Here is a 24961-nt window from a genome sequence, read left to right as displayed (position 1 = left end):
TTTTTTTTTCACTTGATACGCAATCTGACACGAGTTGGAATGGGCAAGATGGTTAAAAGGTGAAGGAGGCCAGACAGGATTGGAATTAAGGATGTGTAGTGTCAATGGTAGTACCGCAAGGTAGTTTAGTGTTGTTCCAAACCTTAAGCGTGTTACTGGTTGCCAGAGTTACGTAACCAGATGCTGAGATTAAGTTTGCTTCTTGATCTAGAGCCTGTATGACGGGTCAAGTTTTTGATAAAGTTGGACTCTTGGGCATGAGCGCATCCTCACATCGGCCATAGCAGATAAACGGTAGCAGTTTTTTTGAACGAGGCTGTAAGATAGGGGAATCTCCGTTTTAGGCTTTCAGTGACTTGTTGCATCGCAATGGGTAGATATGTTCACCAGTGGCAAAAGCTCTGGATGCTATGAAACTGACCAAATGTGGATTAGAACTTGGAGTCTAACTATTTGACTCTAAGAATTTCAAATTTTTGCCTTCTACTAGCCATTTTCTACTTTCATGGGACATCATCACTTATTTGCTCCCCAACCTGTCAAATACCCACCAATGTTCAAGGTCGTACTCTGCAACCACCTTGAATCACTGACACTCTCTAACCTTTCTTCTGTCTACCTTTTGTCACCATTTTCAAAGTCCAACTCCTCTGAAATCTCCTATGAAATGTTCACCTCGCTCGACCATCTACAGACATCTGAAATATGGAACTACCACAAAACCAGTACTCTTTCTACTTCTTCCAGTAATGAGTGTCAGTACTCAATTCCACTCCCTAGATGAGCTGGATCCTCCTATACTTGACCATGGAACCCTCAACTCTGAACATTCAACTATCAACCTAGAACAACTTAAATCTCAGCTGTATCTCATCGATCAAGACATACGAGCACTTCTCAGCCAAAAAGAACAATTAAAAGAGCAATTCATTCTGGGACTTCCAACTGCGCAGATAGATACATCTAACACTCTAAATGACTCCAGTGTTCCAGATTTCAAGTACAAGGAGGCTGGAGTACAGACAGAGCCGAAAATTGAAGTTGAAAAACGAACAGTTTCCTTCGCCGAAGCAGATGAAGTACTACATTTCAGTAAAGATGATACCTGTAATTCTATTAAGCACTCGAAGAAAAATAAATTGGATGCGATAGTGACTCTCCTAAGAAAGTCCACTATTAAGCACGCATTCAGGGAGTTATCTAGCTTTGACGATGTGAAGTCCTCGATATTCCATCCAGAACACTCAAAAACTCAAGAAATCCCAACACAAACAGAAGCCGTACAGCCATCTTCCCAATCTGTATCCACATCTTCTAACATCAGCTATGGAGACATATTGGAATCACTCTCAGCGCCTCTTTCTATCAAAGAGTCATTAAACGAATCTCTCAAATCCAGATCGTCATCGACCAGTCTAATACTTAAGCTGACTGGTTCCTCAGAAGGCTCCAGGCCTCAATCAGCTGAAGAACTCGTATTTGAGCCTGATCATGGCCCGTCTATAAACGATATCCCTCTCATCGAGGACAAAGCCTTTCAGTATGAGCCATCGCCTCTTGCTACTCCAACAAATGGTATAAAAAGATCATACTCGATCAGAAAGATGTTGAAAACTGGGTCAAGTCATCCAAGATACGTTGGCAGGATCAAAAGCATCTTTAAACAAGAGTCTCCCAACTTTAGCAGGTCCTCGACTCATACATGCGAAGATTGCGAGGACTGCGACTACGTTCTGGGATCCATAAAATCGGCATCTCAGAACTCTAGATCACTGAAGTCACCCGTCATGACCTGCCCAACAACATCTTCACTCTCCGAGGCATCACCAGCGACTCCATTTCCAGGTGAAAACTTGGATCAAATGGTGAAAAATCAGATTCTTTACGACGATGATAGAATATTTGCCTGGAAGGAAATGAGAACGGGCTCCCAAAGGATCAATGATCAATACGTAAGTGTTTCCCCTATGGTCAAGCGTGGCTGATGGAAGACACAATTCGTGACAAAGGATTACCAAACAACGAGCAGTTATCATGTATGGCATCATCTATACTTTGTTGTATAATTCCGTCCCAGTCTGACAGCCATATAAAAAAGCTTTCCGACGTCGAGACTAAAATTAATGCAATCACCATTCCATACCATAATCCCAGCAGTTCCATGCCTAAGTGGAATCCGCAGTACCATGCAATAGGTAATGCCACAACGTAGTAAGAAAAAAGGTTGAGAAATCCCCCAATCTTTTGTCGTCCTTGACCTCTTAACACCCCACTAGCAATGCATGAGATAAAATCGTTGACCTGATAGATCGACCCAACAATAAGAACTTTACTAGCAAGTTCAATGACTTCAGTATCTGAGGAGAATAGACTTGCAATTGTATGTCTAAAGTTGAAGAGAAATGCGGCATTCGTTAACCCCAAAACGAGACCAACTAGCATGGAAACCTTCACAGCTAAAATTGCAGCGTGTTTAGACCCACTGCCAATAAACCATGCGACTCTTGTGGATGAAGCAATAGAGACGGCAAATGGAATCTGGTACATCAGAACACAAGTTGTTGAGACTACCGTTTGACTTGCTAAAACAGTAGGACCGAAACGGCTGGCAAAAAAAGTAATGATTTCGAAAGCCAACCATTCAGCTTCTACCATTAGAACACCCGGGCCTGCGAGATCTAGCATTCGTTTCCAATTCTTGAAGGCTTCCCTAGAAAATCCACACCAGCACTCGTGGCCTTTGACCTTGGCAATATAAACTATCAACATGGCAGCCATTAGCCAATTAGTAAAGACAACAGCTACCGGTGCACCTATGTACCCCAATCCAATCTTTTTGTCCCAGACCAACAAATAATTAAGAAGCATGTTCAGGGGAGCACAGAACAATAATACATAGGTTGAGGCATGAAATATACCCTGGGCCTGAAGAAAGTGCTTGCAGTTTTCAAACAGAATGAATCCGGGAAGTCCAAAAGCAAGTACCCTGAGGTATTGACTTGCCAACCCTGAGAGCTCTGGATTGGGAACAATTCTCAAGAGAAGAGGTTTTGATCCCCAGAACCAAAGGCAGAAGATTGGGATGTAGAGTAATAGGAGGAATGTCGTACATCTAAGAAAATGTACCCCCACCATGCGATGATCATTTCTTCCAAATGCTTGGGGGCAAAGCGTGTCCAGACACGTAGCAATTCCCTGGATAATACTGTATGCTGTGACATTGGCAGTCATTGATGCTAAAGACACTGCTGCCAACGGCATCTCTCCTAGATGACCCACCGAAAACACCGAGGACACAGTCAATGAATACTGAAGCAGAAAAGTTACAACCAATGGAATAGAAAACTTGGTTAGCATTTTGATCTCTGTAATGTAACTAGTGGAAGACTCATGAAACGTCCCATGAGACATGGCATATCGCAAACTCTGCCCCCTAATACTGGTCAACGAGGGCCTTCTACTTGAAAAAGACCTAACATCAGCACCATCTAGAATCGATCCGTAGTTCACCTGAGACATGGCATCCCCATCCGACTCATCGAGGGACATGCGCTTTGGAAACGTGCGATAGGTCAAACTAGGACCATTAGAAAGTATGATGGACCCCCTTCTGGGGGCGCTGCTATTGGGCAAAGCAAGAGCCTGCGAGGTCAAGGAGACGTAGGAGTCATCGTCTCCTTCAAAAGTCTCCTCAAAAGTAGACATTGAAAAATATTGTGTAGCTGATCAAGGGTGCCTGGAATTTTGATAAGATAAATTAAGGCATCCCAACGTTTTCCGCCAAGGAAAAATCGCGTTGCTTTCAAAAGAGGAAAGTTAAAAACATCAATTATAGATTAGGTCTAAATTATCATACTAAATTTACGTCACATTAGAGTTCTATCAAAGGCGCATCAGGCTCTTTGGCTTCGACTGTAGGAACCGGCGGTGGACTATTTTGCGGAACTTGAGGCCAGGTAGTAGCTTGTTCCCTATTGACAGCATTGATTTGATGTTGGTTTTGGTTCTGGTTCTGATCAGCTCTAGGATATGAATAACCACTGTTTGGGTAGCTAGGTGCTGGATTATATCGAACGCTGTCATGCCTTTGAACTTCCCTCTGATCGTATTTATCGTAACTGTACTGCGGCGAATATGGCTCAGGGTGAGCCTCATATGGTGGTTGTGGGTAGCCGAGTGGAGTTTCCGCAGACTCAGGAATATTTGAGTACTCTGGGCTAAATTCTGCGGGACTTCTAGTATCTTTAGGGGAGCCTTCATACATTGGTACATTTTGCTGATAACTTGGATATCCTGGTTGCGGATAAGGAAGTTGCTCAGGCGGATAATTAGAGTGAGATGTGTCCCGTGATAAAGTCGAATCGATCCTAGCAAGCAGAGGTGGAGCCGGGTAGACTGAGTTTGATGCGTGTTGCGGTACACCCGAGTCTATCTTTGCTAGTTGAGGTGGCGCCGGGTAGGAGGAGTGACTCTGATAGCTTTGTCTTCTAGACGGTGGTGATACCTGATATTGAGCAGGCTCAGAAGGATACTTTAAGTCTCCTGGAGGTTCTGAACTCAGTGCTAATGCAGGAGGATGCTGGCTATCATTGGATGGTTCGTAATATGGTTGCTGAATGTGATGAGTAGGATCCTGTAGTGGATGCTGAGAGGAATGATCAATTGATGAAAATCGAGAACCTGGTTGGCGGTAATGAATGGAGCTCCTTCCAGTAGATTGTGGGTGTAGCGGTCTCCCCGTCACATGAGCTAGTCTTATTTCTAACAATTCATCGTAAAGCCTGGTAATCGTGTCGATCTTTGAATACATGTCAACAAATTGGTCATACTTTTGAACCGAATCCGCAACGCTCTTATTCAACTTGGGTCTCATAAGTGTAACTTTGGAATGTAAATCTTGAAGTTCTTGATCCTGCAGCACTGATCCAGTCGGTTGCTCCCTCAATCTTTCTACTAAAGTACTGAACAAATGGATATCTGCCACTTCGCCTCCAGTAACTTCGTTTTGCCTGAACCTCTTCTCTTCTTCTGATATGGGAATCTCATTAGCTGGTCTATAAGTTACAACTTCAGGCTGCTGGTTAGAAATCGGAGTCGTATCTACACTTGCAGTTGGAAGAAGATTTGCATAATAATTTGGTGTCTCATCTTCAGTCTGGGTATGTGGATTGGATGGCTGGGATTGCTTCAAATCTTTTAAACTTGCTTCAATCGCAGCTTTCATTTCTTCATCGTCGTCATCAACTTTAACGGTGGAAGATACTTTTGGACCAGCAACAGGCACAGGATATTGTGAACCACCGCTATCCTTTAATGAGAGTTCGATTGCCAGTTTCAAATCAGCATCCATATCCGCGTCAGAAGGTGCGGCAGCGGTCGTCACTGAGTTTGAATTCTTGTGGCGTTGTTTTCTTGACTTATGCTGGTCATAGCAGTTATCACATACTCTGACCGGTAGGGTGATGCCCAGTTTTGGCAGCTTGCATCTCTTTGCAGAATGTTGTCCACAGAATACTCCCCCACATGAACGGCAATGGTGTTTCCTGTTTATCATGGTGAATAAATCGGAGCATATCATACAAGCATCTGAGTCCATCCATTCTGGTGCAACCTCAGATTCAATAAAACTTGCTCCAATGGTCTCGGTGTGATATATTGAGGGAAATTCGAATATCTTCTCATCTTGGAGCTTATTGTAAATGGTTGTCACGTACTCCAATTTGGGGTTAGTGCTGAATAAAATCGACCAGTTTTGGATGGAGTCTAAAATTAGAGCCTTCACCTCAGAGTTTAGGCTCTTATCATGTAGTTTCAATACAATGGGATCCAGAAACTCCTTGGTACTGATTTCTTGGACAAAATGTATTCCCCCATTTTTGATACAAAAGTCAATAAGTTTGATACTGGATTTCTGTATATTGGGATTGTTGGAACCCATGAATCGACGTTTCAGAGCTCTCATTGCATCCCTAGGAGTAACCTGTTTGGATCGTATTATATCGGTGATCTCCAGAGAAACCTCTAGGTCGATTTCTCCGTCGGGTATAAACTCGGATGTTGCCTCATTAATTTTGTTTTCCAAGGGAACTGAGTTCTTTCCACTGAACCAGGACATTCGTTAGAAGTATGGGACTGTTATCGGGGAAAAGCCAAATTACAAGGTTCAGTTAAACAGTAGGAGGATGGCGAACGCGCGAACATCGATTGTAGGTAAGACCGTGTGATTATCTAAGATACGTATTACTTAATACAGGAAGTAGATGGTGGATCCAGCACCCATCAGAATTGCCCCAAGCCACCACCATAGAGTGTAATTCAAAGAAGATTCCTTGACAGCGTTGGTCCTGTATCTGTTCTCTAGTGATCTTTTTATCTTGGCAGAGGCACCAGTGGCGGTTGCTTGGGCCTCATCACTTGCTGCAGTGGGGTTTAGTACGATCGTAGGCAACATGTTGGGAGGTCTGTACGCTAAGTAGAGGGGAGGCTGTTTCACACCATCACTGGCATATAGCTGCAGCTGGATACGACCGTGGTACGTATTCAGGGACACTTCATAGTTACGGAACACCTCTGTTTGGTTGTAACGAGAATAGGTTGAAATCCCTTTATCCTCGCATGGTTGCGATAAAAGCTGTCTTCCGTCGACATCATATGGCTCCAAAACGAGAGTTCCGTTATCTAACTCTCTGTAGGTACCGTGTTGGAAAATTAAAACAGCTGTGGGACAATGATGATCCTTCGCATTTCCCGCAACCTGGTAAAGGGCCTCTTCAAAGTATCCGTCATCAGTGAAAGAGTAGGAGATCCCAGGCAAATCTGGTTCAATCAATAGCTCGTCCACTGGATCATAAAAGCCTGATCCTGTGAACACTGTGTTGGATTTGGATGACCATGTTCCGACGATAGTAAGCTCGGATTCTGGGACGCTGTCATCAGCAAGGGCGGCCCGCTGGTTGAAGAACAAAGTGTACGCAAACAGCGGCAAAAAATTTTGTATCAAAACCATATTGTATTATTTGTGGCTGACTGATCACAGATGTAGGAATGTGGCTGTGGGATAGTGATAAAAAACAGGCGGAAAACAAAATGAAAAGGGACCTGAAGCTGAACAATGAGTGGTACCAGAAAGTTGTATACGCCAGTTAAAAGGACAGTAATAAACGAAGGGGCTTGGGTAGCAACACGTTCCAGAACACTTGGCAGATAGTGGAAAGAGGAAAAAGAATGTTATGCAAGGAAAGACAGAAACTGAATTTTTGCCAGGATGTTTCGCGTCTGGCTATTTAAAGTCGGGCAGTAGATTATGTAAGAAAAGTTTGGCACCTCACAGGAGGGCAGAAGCAAGTGAACAATTTATTTGGATATACGGGGTATCTGGTACAATTATGAAACCTTGCGGTAACGAGAAGCTACTTGTGATAAGGTAGGGCTCTTGCGAGGAGATTGTGATATCCAAGGCTTTGTAATCGAAATTGTTGGTGAATGGTGTTCTGTGGGTGATGAGCTCACAGAGCTGAGTGAATGGTTCTTGAATTTCATGGTGGGAGGTTCAAAAATAGAATCGAATGACTCGTCTCCAGACTCCCAGTAGGTGTCTTCGGAGAATATGTCTTCTTCTTGTCCTGTTAAAGAGAATGGAGAGTGTGCACTAAATTGTCTGGATTTCAATGACACCAATTGCATCTGGGCCATCTTTTGAAACTCTTTGACTGGAGAGTGTGCACAGTAAGTGGATACTAGAGTATCAGTAGCATCGACTATGCATTGTAAAACTAGTGATAGTAGTGTTCTTATTGATGGCTGGCTCTTCCAGTTTGGGATGTGAAGATGTATGAGGAGGAGACAACAATGGTAGGTTTGGGTTTAGAGATGCTATTTGATGAGATGGAGTTGTTGTATATAGGGTTGATTGTTTGCTTTGCTGTGACATTAATCTGCGTCCTTGACTGTGTCCTTGTGATTGTAGTTTGTCGTAAATGTCATTAATTGAAGCTGCCACCTGGGCCGGATGATTAGAAATAAGTTCAGGGTTGTACAGGGTGCAGTTGATCATGAACTCTTTGAGGCTGATGGCTGCTTCTTTGTCTAAAGGAAGGAAATTGGTCATGTTTTGGCTGCTGTCCACGTCCATAATCCATTCATCGATGCCAGGCTCGGTGACGCTCCAACTTAAAGTGTCCAAAATGTGTCGTTCCATCTGGATGAACATGCCCTCGTCGTAATTGCAAGAAGGCCCACATAATTGGCACAACTCGGTCAATCTTGGGATACGGGCTCTCTTTGTGGGTCCTTCGAATCTACCTCCAATTGGACATGAAGAAGACGAAAGACAGTGGTTGCAGCCACCGTCCACTTTGGCGACAATCCATAGACAGGTTGAGGCAACTAACTGAGCCTGGTCGACTAGGACGATTCTCTTTGAACAGTATCTATCCAACAAACGTACACTCCTATAGAAAAGATGACTGCAAATTCTGGTTTTGATGAAAACTTTGAACAGAAAGTCCAGAAGAGGCGATCTCAGGTCCAATGTAAGCTGGGGCTGCTGGCTGATCAGATTAATGTCAGGTTTGAACATGTTAGCGTCCTCAAAAGAGGACATGGAAAGTTCCTTGACGTATTCCCCTACAACATCTCTATGAGTGGTGACTTCTTTGAACACCAGCGAGTTGGGATACTGCTTCGGATCGTGCTTGTAACGGAACTTGCCATTAAAAGACATGGTCTGACGGATCTGGTGGTGACTGACGGAGAAAAAAAAGTTATTTCTTACAGAGACTCCACAAGAGGAAGCTGGTCCAATATTTATTAGATCTGGGTCGACTGTGAGGAAAGGGTTAAAATCTCAGTTGAGGCACAGGAACCTGCACCGAGGGGGTTCCTTAGAGTGCTGTTTGTTTACAAACACCATAAAAACACGTCTGGTAAGGATAGATGTTGGAATTACCTAGTTAGGGATGAGCCGCACAGGTGGCAGGAGTCAAATACCTAGTACCTGTTGCGAATGCGCGTTTGTGGTGAGGCGGATTGGCGAGGATAGGATCCTTACCTTGCATGTGCGGCGCTAGAGAAGGAGAGAATTAGACGTGAATCCACGATGTTGGTGTTATGGGTTGACTTCGTTTGGGTGAAACTGTGGAGCTCACAACGTCGTCTCACAAATCTTCTGCAAAAGCGAGATCGTTGTTTGACCATGGACACACTGCACACGATAGACTCGTACGGGTCGCAGATTGTCCCACCAAAGACACCAGATCGAAAGGGGTTATTTACGAGGGCTTTTGATTTTGCCTGGAGGAGGAGTCCAGAAAAAGAATCATCAGCCAAAGATAGGTATGATGAACATAGTACCAACCGCATACCAAGTTATAATTACAGACCCACTTCTCCCTCGATATACGATGACAGGAACAGCTGGGTTGATGACGAGCCGGAGATCAATCAGACTCTTGACTTTATCCGTCAGCAGAAAGAGAACCATTCCAGATCTCTAATGTCCATGTATCCTGGGAAGTTTCCCCAAAATAAACATGAAAGTGCTCGTAGCATGTTCGATACAACAAAAATGAACACTGAGTACAATAAATCGATGTACCCATCTGGGCAACGATCTACTTCTCAATTGGAAGAATCGATATTGAGTCGTTTGAACCACAATAATCAAGCACTAAGAGATATATCCATCCAGCTGGAACAAACGTCGGATTATTCTCAATTACAGCAGAACTATATTGAAGAACTGGAGAAATGCCAAAGGGTTTATGATGCATACTACGATCTTGCTTCCAAGTATCAAGAATTGAAAAGAACCCCGGTTAGAGAACATAATATTTCAGCTCCCCCAGCGCCACCGCCTGCTTCATCGTTCTCTGCACCTTCTTCTGAAATACTTTCCCTCAAAATTGAGCAACTTCAAAAAGATCTAGATCGTATGACTGAAAAACATGACTCCTTGAGTAGGTTGTACCAAAACAGAGATTCAAGGGCGTTTAATACAGACACGCCTGCACGGCCAAGAACAGAGGAAAAGTTTTCTTCTGCCTATGAATCCAGGTTTAAAGACACTCCTTCATCCAGAAGGTCCGTCAGTTCAAGCATCAATGATCCTACTTGGCGATCTCAAAGGTTATCTACCTCTAGCCTTCCAAGAAGCCGGTATTCTTGGTTGAAAAAGGAAGAGGATGATTCGGCTACAGAATCGTTGATTAAAAAGTATGCTCAAACGTAATGAGCTACGGTTGTAAATAAATAGCATGGTAAATCCAGAGAACATGGCTACTGCTCATTTACTGCATGTAACCTCGCTCGCCGACCTTGTGCTCCCTCCGCCTAATCCTCCTCCCGATACTGCTCCTAGCATGGGGTTCTGGTTCCGTTGGGACACACACTACCTTATCGTTTTGACAAATTCTTCGATACCAAGTAGTCTCCAGTTCAGTTCCATCAATCGATCTCCTTTCGGGAATCAATCCAACTCAGAAAATCGATGGCTTCCACAGAACTGGTGGCATCAACCCCCATGCCTTCTCGAAATGGTCAGGGATCTCACCAGAAGCTTAATGGTGGCAATGTCAATTCTGCCACCAACACACCCACTGTTGCCAGCACTCCGGTTAACCAACCTCGGAAATTACCATCAGAGAATTTTTCTGGTCTTGGAGGAGCTATCAGAATTGAAATTGAACCACTGGTTGTGGACTTTCAACGAAGACTAGGAAAAAATTGGGGCCGATATCAGATAGCTGTTAGTTTGTTTCTTGTGGGGAAGTTGTCCAGAAGAGAGCTAGTAGATGAATTGGATGACATACTGGATAGAAATACCGTGAAAATGCATAACCAACTACTTTTGGGCAATTTGGCAAACTCTCTCAAAGAATCGGCCGGTGATAGAGTTGGTTCCGGTGGTTTTGGTGGTTCGATGTTCAATAAGAGAGTGAAAGACTCCCGTAAATCATCACAATACGAACGACTTAAAAGAGATATACTAGCACTTCCTGTGCGAGAAAGAAGAAGAATAAAAGCTATCACCAGAGAGTCCGGAAAGAAAGGTATGGTCAACTCTGTGATAACTCAAACACGTCAGGCCTTAATTCCCAAGGTTCCTGTAGTGACAAGGCCTACCAACGTCCCAGGAAATTCTGTACAGTGGGCTCAGGATGTCATTCATGGATTCCAAGCACTGCTCGCTTCAGAGATATACGAACTTCCTGAGATGGATAATCTTCGAACTAGAATGACTGGAATCAGTAGAGAACATGGGCTAATTGGACCAGTAGATGATTCTGTTATTGAAATTATGTTGATAGGGTTGGAGCAGCATCTTAAAGGCATTGTTGAAGCCGCCATTGACATTGTCAAATACAGAAGGACAAAGTACACTAATAACTCCGTGGTAGATACGTTACAAAAGGAGCAAACTAATACCTCAGACACATCTTCTTCCAAGGTCTCTAGGAAAAGAGATAGACATACATTGACAATCGAAGACATGTACGACACGCTAGAACAGTATCCATATCTGGTGGAACCAGGTGGAACTTTACTTCGACTGCAAAGCGTCATGCTTCATGATGAGGACGAGCTTTCGGATGATGAGATTCTGAAACATATTTTGAAACCTAGAACTTCAGACTCAACTGATAGAAAACCAAAGCAATTACAAGAAAATGGTACTGCAGACTCTTTGAGCAAGGTAACCAAGTCCATCACCAACGGAGCGAATGCCAGTGGAGATGCAGTGCCCAATGGTAAAGCGGAACATATACAAAATACTATGGGAACCAAGGAAGAATTAAATTGGTTCATTTATGATATTCTATCTAACAATGAATAGAGTGTTGATCACTTACGAATTGAATAATTTAGACATCAATTGAAGCCACTGAGCGAGATCTGGATCGTTTTTAAGGCTGAATAATGCGATTGTGTTTGTAGCCAGACTTCCAGATGATGCCTTGTGATAGTCTGCTTGTTTATAGGTAATCAGACTAGTGAATGAGGAACATAATATTTTTAAGCAAAAGCCAGTTTGCAGGTTGATTTCTTTTTGGACAATTGGAGAAAAAGTCACTCCGTCTATACTGTACTCTAAACTCATTCCAGACGATTTGAACTGCTCGGATTCTAGCTTTGATTGTAGGTGGTCTATATGTTCAGATAGGAACTTGTCGAACATTTCTGTTGTTAATGAATTGTTACCAGTAAATAAAAACTCCATATCGATTTTTCTAGTAACCATTTTGTTGAGGAAGAAGAAACTTTGGTCAACAAAGTCATCTAAACTGGTGAATGTCCTCAAAAGAGGAAACTTGTCGTTCTCATATTCAATTTCACCAATGCTCCATTCTCCAACTGAATTTTCAAACGAAATGCTTTGATCGTCAGGCAACAGAGAGTATATACGACGAAATTTTTTGTATTCATGAATCTCATGTTCAACCCTGTTGTACTTGATCTGTTGTTTGCGTAACTGGGTTTTTTGAGACTCGATAATCAATTTCTCTTTGGCTATTTCTTCCTTCTTGGCTTCTTTAATCTGTTTCGTCTGTTCTATCTGCTTCTGTAGCTCCTCCAGTTGGGCTTCAAGTTGCTGCTTCTGCTCATTGGCCTCCACTTCTGTTTTTGCATACAATTTCATTTCACTTTTCATTGTCCTGATGGCTTCTTCGTAAGATTCGGTTTCTTTTCTCAAAGCTTCTTTGGTTGCAAATAGTTCATCAGCTTCCTTCGTTATCTTCTTCAGTTCATTTTCTAACTGTGGAACTTTTGATTCATTTCTCACGGATTCCAGTTTCTCTTCAAAGATGTTTTCCTTTTCTTTAAAAAGATTCTCATAGTAATCCTTGCGTTCTTCAATTTCCAAGAGTACTAACAAGTTTTCGTTTTTCAACTTGTTTATTGCATTTATCTTTTCATTATCTTCGTATTCCTTGGTTTCATCAACCTGAAGAGTCAACTCTTTCTTTAAGTTATCAAACTCTTCAAGTAAGCTCAATTGGTACTCGTTAAACTGGATAGAACACCACTCTTCGTATTCTTTTACTTCTTTCTCCATTTCCAGGGTTTTTGTTCTCAAAGTCTCTTCCAAAGTGGGTAAGACCTCATTCCTGAGAGTTTGTACTGATGCAGCGTAGGTTCTGGTTGTGTCGCTGAGCTCTTCGATCTCCTCACGAATGGTCCTTATTTTCTCGTTACAAGAGTCCAGTTCTTTCAAGACCTGCTCGGAAGCCTGTGACTTTCTATCTGCTTGTATTTTCTGAAATTTGTCAAAAGATTCTCTATTAATTTCCAGTGTGCTTGTCGTGTTTGATTTAGGTGAGATATCATTCAACGGCATTCGGCCTAGTATTTGGTTCGGCTTTACCTTTTTCACTTCAATCGACTTTATCGGGAGGGAAGACCTTTTTCCTGGCCTTTCAATGCCAGAAAGAGGCTTTATCTTTTCCATGTGGGTCACTCCTGGGGATGTAATCACAGGACAGTAGATCAACAAACATAGAGGGCGTCGCGACGTTTAGGCGGAGTCTTATGGGGAAGGTTCGCAGTGGATATCTGCGAAATCTTCCTGGCAAGGTTCTTACCTATCACTAAATGGTCAAACACCACTGACTATAGGATCTGATAACAGATAGAGTGTCACTTCTTTGCTTTAAATAGCCCTTTTGATGGATATATTAATTCAAATAGGTAAATTTTTTAGAGTAATCTTTCTGATCAATTTTCACCCATCATGCAACCTTATTTCACAATCTCCTCAAACTACTTATAGCTGCAAAGCATTCCAAATGCAGTCAATTACTTTGCCACAGAGGACAAATCATGTCAAGTAACCGTTGCTTCATTTCTATGAGCTTAAATATTATATACATTAAATCTCCCACTACAACTTCAATTCAATCAAAATCCGAAGACTGCAAGTTTCTGGTCATCGCAGGTAAAGCAACCCGAATACCGTCGAGATTCTTCTTCATAAACACCTGGCATCCCAAACGAGATGTCTCTGTAAGTCCGAACGCCAAATCAAGCATATCGTTCTCATCATCATCGGGTTCGGGGATTTCATCATAAAACTCGGGATCTATAATTACATGACAGGTAGAACATGCACATGACCCTCCACATGCTCCTTCCATATCCAAATGATTTCCCTGGGCAATATCTAAAAGGGAGTCACCCTCTGCAACTTCAAAAGTCTTCTGTGTTCCGTCCTTGGTGATAAATGTGATATGCAACTCCTCTCCGGGATTCGGCTTTTTGAGATGTCCATGAAAACGAACTGGTATTCTTGGTAGCCGCAACACCGGATTATGCCGATATTTGATTGCACTCCCCAAATAGTTCAAAGCCATGCGCTTGGTAAAGACGGGTTTGAACATTGTTTCTACGCTGTTGGGGAAGATTGGTTAGTAAGTAACTTTTTTTTTTCTTGGGCCTCTTTAGGAAATACTACAGAGTCATCGGGCGCACCTCGCAAATTCATGAGAGCTGCCGGCGCTGCAAGAGCCTTGAAGAGAATGGCAATTAGAAGTTTGCGGTTTCGAAAAAGAACTTGCTAAAAAAACTCACTGCATTCACCATGTTCACTAGAAGCTACTACAGACGTGGACTAGGTCTGACCTATTACCGTCATTGCACTCCTAATTTATCATAACTTTGAATGACATTTTTCGCTAAGTGCCCTTCATTTCTCCTTCTAAGTGCGGAGGAAAATCAACTGATCTTCTATCGTCTCGTCTCCAAACATCCACCAGTTCAAATGTTCAGACTATTAAGATCTAGAGGTTTCACCTCCAGTTTCAAGTTCAGATTACTTGCAACATCGTCCGTGGCTTCGGTGGGACTTTTTACTTTCCTCCAAGTTGTCCCTGAAAGGTCTCTCATTTGGAGTGATGCTTCCCTTTCCAAATTGCCCCTACCAGATATCACAGAGTCTATATCCGTGGACAAGTCCGTTCCCGCTTTTCCTAAGAACATTGGTGGCAAAACAGATTTTACTCTGCTGGGCTACGGTACCCGATCTGTCACATTTTTGTCCTTCCGAGTTTACGCTCTGGGAATTTACATTGCCAAGGAGGATATACCCAAAGTTCAGACTGTTTTAGACAGTAAGTTCATGTCCAACTTCACCAACAAAACAAAGGGAAGTAGCCATTTTGAGCACGTCAGTAATGCTCTCAAAGATGCAACTTTATCTTCCATCCTAGTTGAGAATCTACTGGATGCCGATATTAGGTTCAAAGTCCGAATTGTTCCAGTGAGAAATACTGATTTCAATCATTTAAAAGACGGTTTGATCAAATCAATTCTGGCTAGCTCCAAGACAAAAGAAATTCAGAGAGAACAGGGCGATCTTGCAACCCAGTTGGACCAAGGATTGGACGAGCTTCGAAAACCTTTCACCACAAGAGGCTCTTTTGCCAAGGGAAATGCCCTACTCCTAGAGAGATTACCCAATTCATCTTTGGAATTGAGCTCTGAAACGTACGATAAACAGGGACTCCTTCTGAAACAAACTCATTTAGGTGAGATCGAATCTCCCATCATTAGCAAATTGCTGCTGCTTCAGTACTTGAGTGGAGATAAACCTCTTTCACCCAATACCAAAGAAAAATCATGCGAACAACTTTCGTTATTGGTTTGAAACATGTACATATTGCCGAAGGTAGCCCCCGTATATAAAAAATGCTCTAATAGCAATTTCCCTACCAATAAGTCCCTTGAAGTTTATAAGAGTCAACGGGTCCAGTGACTCGAGTCGCAGGACAAAATCTCAGCTTGTAGATTCTCGTCTGCCGCGCCTGGTGTCCTTCCCCCGCCTAAGAGCACTCGTCCCATAATCTGCGCGCAGCGCGACTATCTTCAAAACCATAATATTCAAACCGTCCCATTCTTTCTCTTCTCTACTAATCGTGTCAAGCTTTCCACCATGAGCACCACAACCGTCACTACAACTACCATTTTACTCCCAGAATATCTGGAGAACATTTATGCAGAGGTGGAAACGTCTTTTGGCCGATTTCTGTCATTGGTACGTGAGATTCCCGGAGGTGCTATAATCATCAATTACATCCGAGCCTCTTACAAAAATGACCCGTATCGTTCGTTGTTTGAGCTGGCATTGGCCCTCTTTGCGATCAGATACTTTCTTGCCTCCAAGTTCTCCTACAATGAAAAAGATATGGTCAAGTTGTCTGATAAAGACATTGACGAACTGGTGGAAGAATGGAACCCAGAACCCATAGTTTTGCCGGTTAGTGACAAGGAGCAATGGCAAGCTGATTCTAACCCGCTGGTAATAGGTGCAGTTGCTTCTCGTGTTGAGTTGCAGGTTCCAAATGGCGAACATTTAAAAAATGTTGCCAACCTTGCTTCTAATGATTTCCTGAACATGAGCCAACGTGAAGAAACAAAAGATGCTGCAAAGAAACAGATCGCCTTTTCGGGAATTGGAGCCTGCGGTCCTCCAAACTTCTATGGTACACAGGATGCTCACGCTAGATTGGAAGAAGATCTAGCCCGATTTCTTGGTGCTGAACGTGCCATATTGTATTCCCAGGATTTCTGTACTGTGCCGTCAGTTATAGCATGTTTTTTGAAAAGAGGTGATATTGTTGTGTATGACTCTGGTATTGCTTTGGCAACCCAAAAGGGAATCGAATTATCCAGATGTACCGCCTACCATTTCAACCATAATGACATGGATAACCTGGAGAAAGTGTTAGCTGATCTGAAGCCCATGTTAGATGAAGGACCTTTAACTAGGAGATTTATTATCACAGAAGGTCTTTTTCAAAACTTTGGAGACTCTCCAGACTTGCGTCGTATATGTGAGCTGAAGAAAAAGTTCAAGTACAGACTGTTCTTAGATGAAACTCTTTCAATTGGTGTTCTAGGTGCTACTGGTAGAGGATTGCCAGAATTATACGGAATCCCTCGCACAGACGTTGAGGTGACCACCGGCGCTTTATCCTACGCCCTGGGTTCTTCTGGAGGATTCTGCGTCGGTGAAAACGCCATGGTACATCACCAGCTAATTTCCTCTAGTGCCTATGTGTTTTCTGCAGCTATTCCACCTTATTTTGCCAGAGTTGCATCGGTATCTCTTCGATTACTCCAAGAAGATGACTCCGTGTCAAGATTACAATCCAGTATTAATTTCCTTTACTCAAAGTTTAAAGAATGCCAGAAACTCAAAAAGCTGGTAATAATCACTTCATCTGACGTATCTCCAATCCTACATCTACGATTGCATCGTGACTTGAGAAGCAGACTCGATCTTCCGGTGAGTTATGGTGGTCCCGGATCTGCTATGGAGAAAATAGTACAGAGGGGAGATGAACACGGTTACTTCGACGAAAATTACAACAGGGAGTCTCAGATCTTACAACAAATTGTAGACAGAGTTTTAAACAACCATAATATCCTAATAACGAGATGTAAGAGGATACTTCACCATGAAAAGCTACCATTACTGCCTGAGCTTATGATCCATATTAATGTTGCATTTTCGGAATCTGAGCTTTCAGAAGCATTTGAGGCCGTCTCCTCTGAGATTTACAATGTTTTGCAACAGCTTTGAGTTTGTAGTAAAGTTATAGACAATAATAGTAAGGATGTGAACTTTCCAGTTTCTCCAGTATGGGTTATTGGTGTGCGTGTTATCTCCAGTAGCATTTCTGTCTGGCGTAGGGATGATCTCCAAACCACTTATGCCAATCTCCCAAGGCTCAAACTGCTCTTAGTTTCCCCAATCTCTGCTATCACAAAGGTTCGTTAAGCATCATCTCTATACTTGTAAGATCCGTTAGAGAGCTAGGCACGTGGGCTTTGAAACTGCAGCATCGATGTTGTTTCAAAGCTGCTATTGCCGAGTACTAACATGTTCAATGCTGGTATGCGTTCTCAGGTGGAAAGCTGCATGAATCAAGCACAGCAAATTCGTCTGGCTGATTTTTGCCAAATTAGTCACGAATGCCAGGTACGATCTGGAGCTCGGATTGCAACTTATCCAAGGATGGGCTTTCAATGAAGTATCCTTAATGACATAATATCATGTACTATCACCGTGAATTCGAGGAGACACACATTGACATTGCCGGTCCTCTATTCTTCCGAAATAATTCACCCATGCCCACAACAATTTTGAGATGTCCTTTTTCGTCCTGTAGAAGCCGAATAATCAAAACGGATGACGAGAATACGAACATCAAGACTGTCACAGGAAATGGCGGACCCAGACTTTTGCAGTTTTCAGATGGAGAGGTGTCCCTGAACAGTTCCACCGAGAACTTAAAGTTCTACCAGGTCAATGATATGTGGACTTTTGATAATATTGGAGTCTCTAAGCCAACTTCCATGGATGATGAGTTTAGTATAACCATCGATGGTGGTTCTGTTCCAGTCCATATAGAACGTTACCTGACATGTGCCGACTGTGACAAAGGGCCAATTGGAATCGCCGGTTCAGTCAACAAAGAAGCATTGGAAGACCCAAGCGGATCCAAGTTGATGTATTATCTTTACACTGGCTCAGTGTTTCAAGAGGTTTCTCCTTCTCCAATTGACACATGACATGCGACTTTCTTCACTGGAGTCATCTTACATAATCAACGCGTTATCTGCATTAAATTAACAAATAAAATATTACGTAGTCAATACCCGTTGTTGCCAGCCCACAATGTACAAAAAGCCCATGAATCGGCCGTTTAAACCGCCGAGGATGCAAGAGGCCACTAATAAACCAGTAAAACCAGCCCAGCCTGCGAAAATTTTCAAAAGAAAACCAGAAGTTTTGTCTCCTGGGACACCTGAAGTTGCACAAACAAGGACTACGAACTCCGTCAATGTTCTATGGAGAAAAAAGACCCTCAAGAAGAATAAGACTTGGGACGGTGATGGGATCTTAGTGATTACGGGAGACCAGTTGATTTTCAAATGTGACCCGTTGGGAGGTTCCAACTTAAGAGAACAGGGTAGAAGATCCAAATCTTCAAAGAGTCTTGAAGGTGTTATAGCCATAGGCAATTACGAAATAGAACTTGATGGCGAGATTTCTGACGTGAAGCCTGCTTCGAAGAAACATAGAAAAATAGAACATGAGGTTAGTTCGGAAAAAGAATCCATAACTTCAGCAGATAAGAAATCTTCCTCCCTTCCCTTCAAGAGCCCCATGACAAATTCAGTGACTAGACAACCACAGAAGAAAAGCGCTCCACCATATAAATCAGATTATGAGCATTCGATTGTACTATCTCAAGAATCGGAGACTTCTAAAATGGTAGTAGTGGATCCGTTGCTCAGCCAACATTTGAGACCTCACCAAAGGGAGGGTGTGAAATTTCTTTACAATTGTCTGGATGGCTCCAAAGAGTTGCCACATAAAGGATGTATATTAGCAGATGAAATGGGACTTGGAAAGACATTGACCACAATTACCCTCATTTGGACTTTACTTAAACAAAACCAGGTTGATCACAAACGACCAGCAGTGAAGAAGGTACTGGTTGTGTGTCCTGTTACTCTGATACACAATTGGAAAAGAGAATTTCGAAAGTGGCTTGGAATGAATAGGGTCAGTATTTTGGAAATGAGCAGTGCATCAAATGTAGAAGAAGACAAACGAAGTGTGATCAACTTTGGACGAACCAGAGTGTACCAAATATTGATCTTAGGTTATGAAAAACTGCAAAAGTTGACGAATGAAATTTCCCAAATTAACGTTGATTTGTTGGTATGTGATGAGGGACACCGGTTGAAGAACTCAAACAATAAGGTGATGAAAAGTTTGACTAGTTTCCAGATTCCTCGTAAAATAATTTTGACAGGAACTCCAATCCAAAATGATTTGAATGAATTCTATAATATCATCAATTTTGTTCAGCCTGGAATTGTTGGAGATTTTGCTAGTTTTAACAGGGACTACATGAGGCCGATTCTTCAAGCCAGGGAAATTAATTGCTTGAACCGGAAAATCATTAAGGCAGGCAACGAAAAATCCAACTCCTTGGTTGAATTGACTCAAAAGTTTATCTTACGGAGAAAAGCTAAAGACATCAATACGAATTTCCTTCCGCCAAAAACTGAACTGATACTGATGGTTCCAATGACTGAATTACAACAGGAGCTATACAAGGATATAATTGAAACTAACCAAGCCAAGCTTGGCTTGATCAACGACAGAAACTTTTTTCTTCAAAAAATTTTGATTCTTCGTAAAATATGCAATTCACCCTCCCTGCTGAAAGACGAACCTGATTTTGCCAGATACAATCTCGGCAATAGATTCAATAGCGGTAAGATCAAGCTAACAGTACTGCTTTTACGAAAGCTGTTTGAAACCACCAATGAGAAGTGTGTGATTGTTTCAAACTTCACTAAAACTTTGGACGTACTTCAGCTAATCATAGAGCACAACAATTGGAAATACCACCGACTAGATGGTTCGAGTAAAGGACGGGACAAAATCGTACGAGATTTTAACGAGTCGCCTCAAAAAGATCGATTCATCATGTTGCTTTCTTCCAAGGCAGGGGGAGTGGGGCTCAACTTAATTGGAGCCTCACGCTTAATTCTTTTTGATAACGACTGGAATCCCAGTGTTGACATTCAAGCAATGGCTAGAGTGCATCGAGACGGGCAGAAAAGGCACACCTTTATCTATCGTTTGTATACGAAAGGCACAATTGACGAAAAGATCCTACAAAGGCAATTGATGAAACAAAATCTGAGCGACAAATTCCTGGATGATAATGATAGCAGCAAGGATGATGTGTTTAACGACTACGATCTCAAAGATTTGTTTACTGTAGATCTTGACACGAATTGTAGTACACACGATTTGATGGAATGTTTATGTAATGGGCGGCTGAGAGATCCGACTCCCGTCTTGGAAGCAGAAGAATGCAAGACAAAACCGTTGGAGGCCGTTGACGACACGGATGATGGTTGGATGTCAGCTCTGGATTTCAAACAGTTATCACAAAAAGAGGAGACAGGTGCTGTGTCAACAATGCGTCAATGTCTGCTCGGATATCAACACATTGATCCAAAGATTTTGGAACCAACAGAACCTGTAGGGGACGATTTGGTATTGGCAAACATCCTCGCGGAGTCCTCAGGCTTGGCTAAATCTGCATTGTCATCTGAAAAGAAACCCAAGAAACCAGTGGTGAACTTTATCTTTGTGTCAGGCCAAGACTAAGCTGGAAGAACGGAACTTTAATCGAAGGAAAAATTAAATGTCAAAGTGGGTCGATCAGGAGATAATCCATGCTTCACGTGATTTTTCTTAATAAACGCCGGAAAAACTTTCTTTTTGTGACCAAAATTATCCGATCTGAAAAAAAATTACGCATGCGTGAAGTAGGATGAGAGACTTACTGTTGAACTTTGTGAGACGAGGGGAAAAGGAATATCCTGATCGTAAACAAAAAAGTTTTCCAGCCCAATCGGGAACATCTGCGAAGTGTTGGAATTCAACCCCTCTTTCGAAAATGTTCCATTTTACCCAAAATTATTGTTATTAAATAATACATGTGTTACTAGCAAAGTCTGCGCTTTCCATGTCTCAGATTCGGCAGATAACAAAGTTGACACGTTCTTGCGAGATACGCATGAATCTTTTGGCTGCTTTTTGTGAAAGAGAAATGGTGCCATATATTGCAGACGCCCCTGAAAGATTAGTGTGCGGCTGAGTCTTTTTTTTTCTCAACCAGCTTTTTCTTTTTATTGGGTACCATCGCGCACGCAGGACTCATGCTCCATTAGACTTCTGAACCACCTGACTTAATATTCATGGACGGACGCTTTTATCCTTAAATTGTTCATCCATTCCTCAATTTTTCCGTTTGCCCTCCCTGTACTATTAAATTACAAAAGCTGATCTTTTTCAAGTGTTTCTCTTTGAATCGCTCATGCATCATAAAGAAAGACTCATAGATCATATTTCTTCGGAGTCTAACTTCTCCCTTTCCACTTCGTCGATGCCGTCCTTCAGCCATGAATCAAATCAATCGCCGAACCCAATGCTGATCGAACAAGCTTGCGATTCCTGTCGTAAGCGCAAATTAAGGTGTTCTAAGGAATACCCAAAGTGTTCCAAATGTGTCACCCACAAATGGAGTTGCGTTTATTCACCAAGGACAGTGAGATCTCCGTTGACGAGAGCTCATCTGACCAAAGTGGAAAATCGTGTACGAATGTTGGAAGATCTGTTGGAACGAGTTTTCCCTACTCAGAGTGTCGACCAGTTACTGGAAAAGAGAACCAGTCTATCCGGCAACTCCACGGGGCATTCTCCATCTTATCCAAATAGTAATTCCGTTTCCCCCCAGAATTCCTCCCCAAAAGTTAGCGACTCTTCCTCAACGACTGCTGAACCCGCTCCAGTCCTTCCATCCAAACCCAAATCTTCATTCCGTCCAATAGTTCCAGATGACTACTTCCTGAATGATGAAATCAACGGTTTCGATTGGGAGGAGGAAGACACCCCAGATCAATTGTTGGTAATGCAGCAACCTCCGACATCCGTCGATTCCACGAATGTCTCACATTCTTACTGGAATCATAGCCGAAGATCGCAGAAAAATTCCGTGACTTCGTTGAACTCACTTGCGGAGCACGAACAATCCGGTTGCTCTTCGTTGATAACGTCCCCCAGCCTACAGCCACTTTCTCAGACAACAACCAATGATTCCCACCCCGATGGAATGGCTGCTCTTTCAGTTAACCTTAAGGGTGGATCTGGATATTTTGGGTTCTCTTCAAGTTCTGGACTTCTAAGGGCATTGAAGCTGGGTCAATTTGATTCCGCTTCCATATCTCCTATGAGCTCTGTTAGGAACTCGGTCTCCAAGACTAATACTGAACCTACTGAACCACAATCAATTCGTTCTTTACTAGGAGATCCCAATGACTTTTTGGAACCCGAAAAGAAGGCTGAATTCCCAGGCTACGATTCTCACTTAAATGACCCTAACAACCAATCCCAATATCTCCAGGCCTACTTCAAGTATTATCACACATCGTATCCTTTCATCCACAAAGGATCATTCCTCAAACATTATGCTGGGGAGCTACCAATCAAGAATGAGAACCATTGGCAGATTTTGCTTAATGTCGTACTTGCTCTAGGATGTTGGTGTTTGAATGGAGAATCTTCCTCGATTGATCTTTGCTACTACAATAGAGCAAAGATGCTTTTAAAGCAGGTGGGTATTTTTGAATGTGGTAACATTATGCTGTTAGAGTCTTTGATTCTCCTTTCGAACTATACGCAGAAGAGAAATAAGCCTAATACAGGATGGAGTTACTTAGGTATTGCTATTAGAATGGCTATGTCTTTAGGGCTTTACAAAGAGTTCAACTTGGACCATACAGAAAAGGACCACTATCTCAACTTAGAAATCAGAAGACGGTTATGGTGGGGTTTGTACATTTTCGATGCTGGAGCTTCAATAACTTTTGGTCGTCCTATCACTTTACCAAGCAGAGATTCGTGTGATATTCAACTGTGTTCCAATATCAATGATGCCGAGTTGGAAGAATTGATCGAAATAAAATCGGATTCAATCACTACTGAGGACCTTAACAAACCATACCCAACAGCATACTCCGGTTTGATTCAGCAAACCCAGTTTACTGAATTATCTATGAAAATTTACAACCGTTTGGTTTCCAAACCAGCTCCAACTGTTGAAGAATGTCTAGACATGAACATGGAAATTGAAAATTTCATAAAGGGTCTTCCCGCTTACTTCCATGAAAGCAATGAAATTGCAATGTCTCAGTTCTACAAGGTTACGCCGTCCAAATATTACGATTATGACAGCAACAAACAGGTGGACTATACCCGCTTACCGCAATGGTTTGATCTAAGTCGAAGTAGATTGATTTGGAGATACAAGAACCTGCAAATTACCCTTTTCCGAGCATTTATTTGGCAACGAGTCATTGGAGTAACCAATCCCAAGGTACTTCAACAGTGTAAGACTAGCAGAGGTAAGGAATGTCGAACTATTTGTTTGAGAGTTGCTCATGAAACAATTTTGTCTATTCAACAGTTCGTGAATATTGACGATGATGATGACTTCTCTAGACTATCGGTCATTGGATGTTGGTATGCTACGTACTTCCTATTCCAGGCTGTCCTGATTCCAATCGCTTGTCTTTGTTCTGAACCGGATAGCAAATATGCTCCAATTTGGATCGAGGATATTCAAATTAGTAAGAAGATCTTCTTGAAGCTCAACAAGCTCAACTCGTTGGCATCTAAGTTTGCCAATGTTATTGACAGATCAATGAGTCAAGTAATGCCACAGTTCGACACAACAAGCGCCAAGGACTCTCCACTCAACATTAACGATTTGATCGATATGCACGGTCTCATGGGTAACAGCCCCGCTCCTGGTTCTAACAACAATAGCAACACCAAAAGCAGCCCCAGCACTACCAACAATACCAGGACCCCCAACACTATCAACAAAAACAACAGTAACATGAACAATAATAGTATCAATAACTATTTTAACAACAACAGCAACAACAATAACTCCTTCTCCAGTTCGAAGGCTGGACCAGTGAAACAGGAATTTGAAGATTACTGTTTAAAGCTGGACCCTGAAGACGAAGACATGTCTGCCTTAGAGTTTACCGCAGTTCGATTCCCCAACTTTTCAGCTACGACAACAGCCCCGCCTCCTACTCCAGTCAATTGCAACAGTCCTGAAAACATCAAGACCTCCACTGTGGACGATTTTTTGAAAGCTACTCAAGATCCAAATAACAAAGAGATACTCAACGACATTTACAGTTTGATTTTTGATGACTCCATGGATCCTATGAGCTTCGGAAGTATGGAACCAAGAAACGATTTGGAAGTTCCGGACACTATAATGGATTAATTTGCAGCGGGCCTGTTTGTATAGTCTTTGATTGTGTATAATAGAATTACTACGCGTATATC

At 42.4% G+C, this 24961-nt stretch overlaps 14 protein-coding genes across 14 annotated transcripts; 8 read left to right on the top strand and 6 right to left on the bottom strand.

Annotated features, from left to right (window-relative positions):
* Window positions 1-662: 662 nt before the first annotated feature.
* Window positions 663-1985, top strand: PAS_FragB_0051 (Hypothetical protein; the record flags this gene model as incomplete). The annotated part of the gene is made up of 1 exon (XM_002490818.1): window positions 663-1985. The coding sequence occupies one exon, from the start codon at window positions 663-665 to the stop codon at window positions 1983-1985; it is 1323 nt and encodes a 440-aa protein (XP_002490863.1).
* PAS_FragB_0050 (putative transporter) lies at window positions 1972-3705 on the bottom strand (the record flags this gene model as incomplete). The annotated part of the gene is made up of 1 exon (XM_002490817.1): window positions 1972-3705. One exon carries the CDS (start codon window positions 3703-3705, stop codon window positions 1972-1974), a length of 1734 nt encoding a protein of 577 aa, XP_002490862.1.
* A 166-nt stretch (window positions 3706-3871) lies between these two features.
* Window positions 3872-6115, bottom strand: PAS_FragB_0049 (Vacuolar protein sorting-associated protein 27; the record flags this gene model as incomplete). Its single annotated transcript, XM_002490816.1, has 1 exon — window positions 3872-6115. The coding sequence occupies one exon, from the start codon at window positions 6113-6115 to the stop codon at window positions 3872-3874; it is 2244 nt and encodes a 747-aa protein (XP_002490861.1).
* A 129-nt stretch (window positions 6116-6244) lies between these two features.
* Window positions 6245-7006, bottom strand: PAS_FragB_0048 (Protein ROT1; the record flags this gene model as incomplete). Its single annotated transcript, XM_002490815.1, has 1 exon — window positions 6245-7006. One exon carries the CDS (start codon window positions 7004-7006, stop codon window positions 6245-6247), a length of 762 nt encoding a protein of 253 aa, XP_002490860.1.
* Window positions 7007-7744: 738 nt separating this feature from the next.
* Window positions 7745-8722, bottom strand: PAS_FragB_0046 (G1/S-specific cyclin; the record flags this gene model as incomplete). Its single annotated transcript, XM_002490814.1, has 1 exon — window positions 7745-8722. One exon carries the CDS (start codon window positions 8720-8722, stop codon window positions 7745-7747), a length of 978 nt encoding a protein of 325 aa, XP_002490859.1.
* Window positions 8723-9097: 375 nt separating this feature from the next.
* PAS_FragB_0045 (Hypothetical protein) lies at window positions 9098-10228 on the top strand (the record flags this gene model as incomplete). Its single annotated transcript, XM_002490813.1, has 1 exon — window positions 9098-10228. The coding sequence occupies one exon, from the start codon at window positions 9098-9100 to the stop codon at window positions 10226-10228; it is 1131 nt and encodes a 376-aa protein (XP_002490858.1).
* A 258-nt stretch (window positions 10229-10486) lies between these two features.
* Window positions 10487-11833, top strand: PAS_FragB_0044 (Transcriptional coactivator HFI1/ADA1; the record flags this gene model as incomplete). Its single annotated transcript, XM_002490812.1, has 1 exon — window positions 10487-11833. One exon carries the CDS (start codon window positions 10487-10489, stop codon window positions 11831-11833), a length of 1347 nt encoding a protein of 448 aa, XP_002490857.1.
* Window positions 11834-11845: 12 nt separating this feature from the next.
* On the bottom strand, window positions 11846-13447 carry PAS_FragB_0043 (Hypothetical protein; the record flags this gene model as incomplete). Its single annotated transcript, XM_002490811.1, has 1 exon — window positions 11846-13447. The coding sequence occupies one exon, from the start codon at window positions 13445-13447 to the stop codon at window positions 11846-11848; it is 1602 nt and encodes a 533-aa protein (XP_002490856.1).
* Window positions 13448-13892: 445 nt separating this feature from the next.
* On the bottom strand, window positions 13893-14375 carry PAS_FragB_0042 (Adrenodoxin homolog, mitochondrial; the record flags this gene model as incomplete). Its single annotated transcript, XM_002490810.1, has 1 exon — window positions 13893-14375. The coding sequence occupies one exon, from the start codon at window positions 14373-14375 to the stop codon at window positions 13893-13895; it is 483 nt and encodes a 160-aa protein (XP_002490855.1).
* A 281-nt stretch (window positions 14376-14656) lies between these two features.
* Window positions 14657-15640, top strand: PAS_FragB_0041 (uncharacterized protein; the record flags this gene model as incomplete). Its single annotated transcript, XM_002490809.1, has 1 exon — window positions 14657-15640. The coding sequence occupies one exon, from the start codon at window positions 14657-14659 to the stop codon at window positions 15638-15640; it is 984 nt and encodes a 327-aa protein (XP_002490854.1).
* Window positions 15641-15925: 285 nt separating this feature from the next.
* PAS_FragB_0040 (Serine palmitoyltransferase 1) lies at window positions 15926-17578 on the top strand (the record flags this gene model as incomplete). Its single annotated transcript, XM_002490808.1, has 1 exon — window positions 15926-17578. The coding sequence occupies one exon, from the start codon at window positions 15926-15928 to the stop codon at window positions 17576-17578; it is 1653 nt and encodes a 550-aa protein (XP_002490853.1).
* Window positions 17579-18126: 548 nt separating this feature from the next.
* PAS_FragB_0076 (uncharacterized protein) lies at window positions 18127-18570 on the top strand (the record flags this gene model as incomplete). Its single annotated transcript, XM_002490807.1, has 1 exon — window positions 18127-18570. The coding sequence occupies one exon, from the start codon at window positions 18127-18129 to the stop codon at window positions 18568-18570; it is 444 nt and encodes a 147-aa protein (XP_002490852.1).
* Window positions 18571-18676: 106 nt separating this feature from the next.
* Window positions 18677-21199, top strand: PAS_FragB_0039 (DNA-dependent ATPase; the record flags this gene model as incomplete). The annotated part of the gene is made up of 1 exon (XM_002490806.1): window positions 18677-21199. One exon carries the CDS (start codon window positions 18677-18679, stop codon window positions 21197-21199), a length of 2523 nt encoding a protein of 840 aa, XP_002490851.1.
* Window positions 21200-21911: 712 nt separating this feature from the next.
* PAS_FragB_0075 (Lactose regulatory protein) lies at window positions 21912-24899 on the top strand (the record flags this gene model as incomplete). The annotated part of the gene is made up of 1 exon (XM_002490805.1): window positions 21912-24899. The coding sequence occupies one exon, from the start codon at window positions 21912-21914 to the stop codon at window positions 24897-24899; it is 2988 nt and encodes a 995-aa protein (XP_002490850.1).
* Window positions 24900-24961: the final 62 nt, after the last annotated feature.

This window comes from Komagataella phaffii, chromosome 1 (assembly GCF_000027005.1).
Source record: "Komagataella phaffii GS115 chromosome 1, complete sequence".
NCBI classification, from domain to species: Eukaryota; Fungi; Ascomycota; class Pichiomycetes; order Pichiales; family Pichiaceae; genus Komagataella; species Komagataella phaffii.
This window is presented reverse-complemented; position numbering and strand designations above follow the sequence as displayed.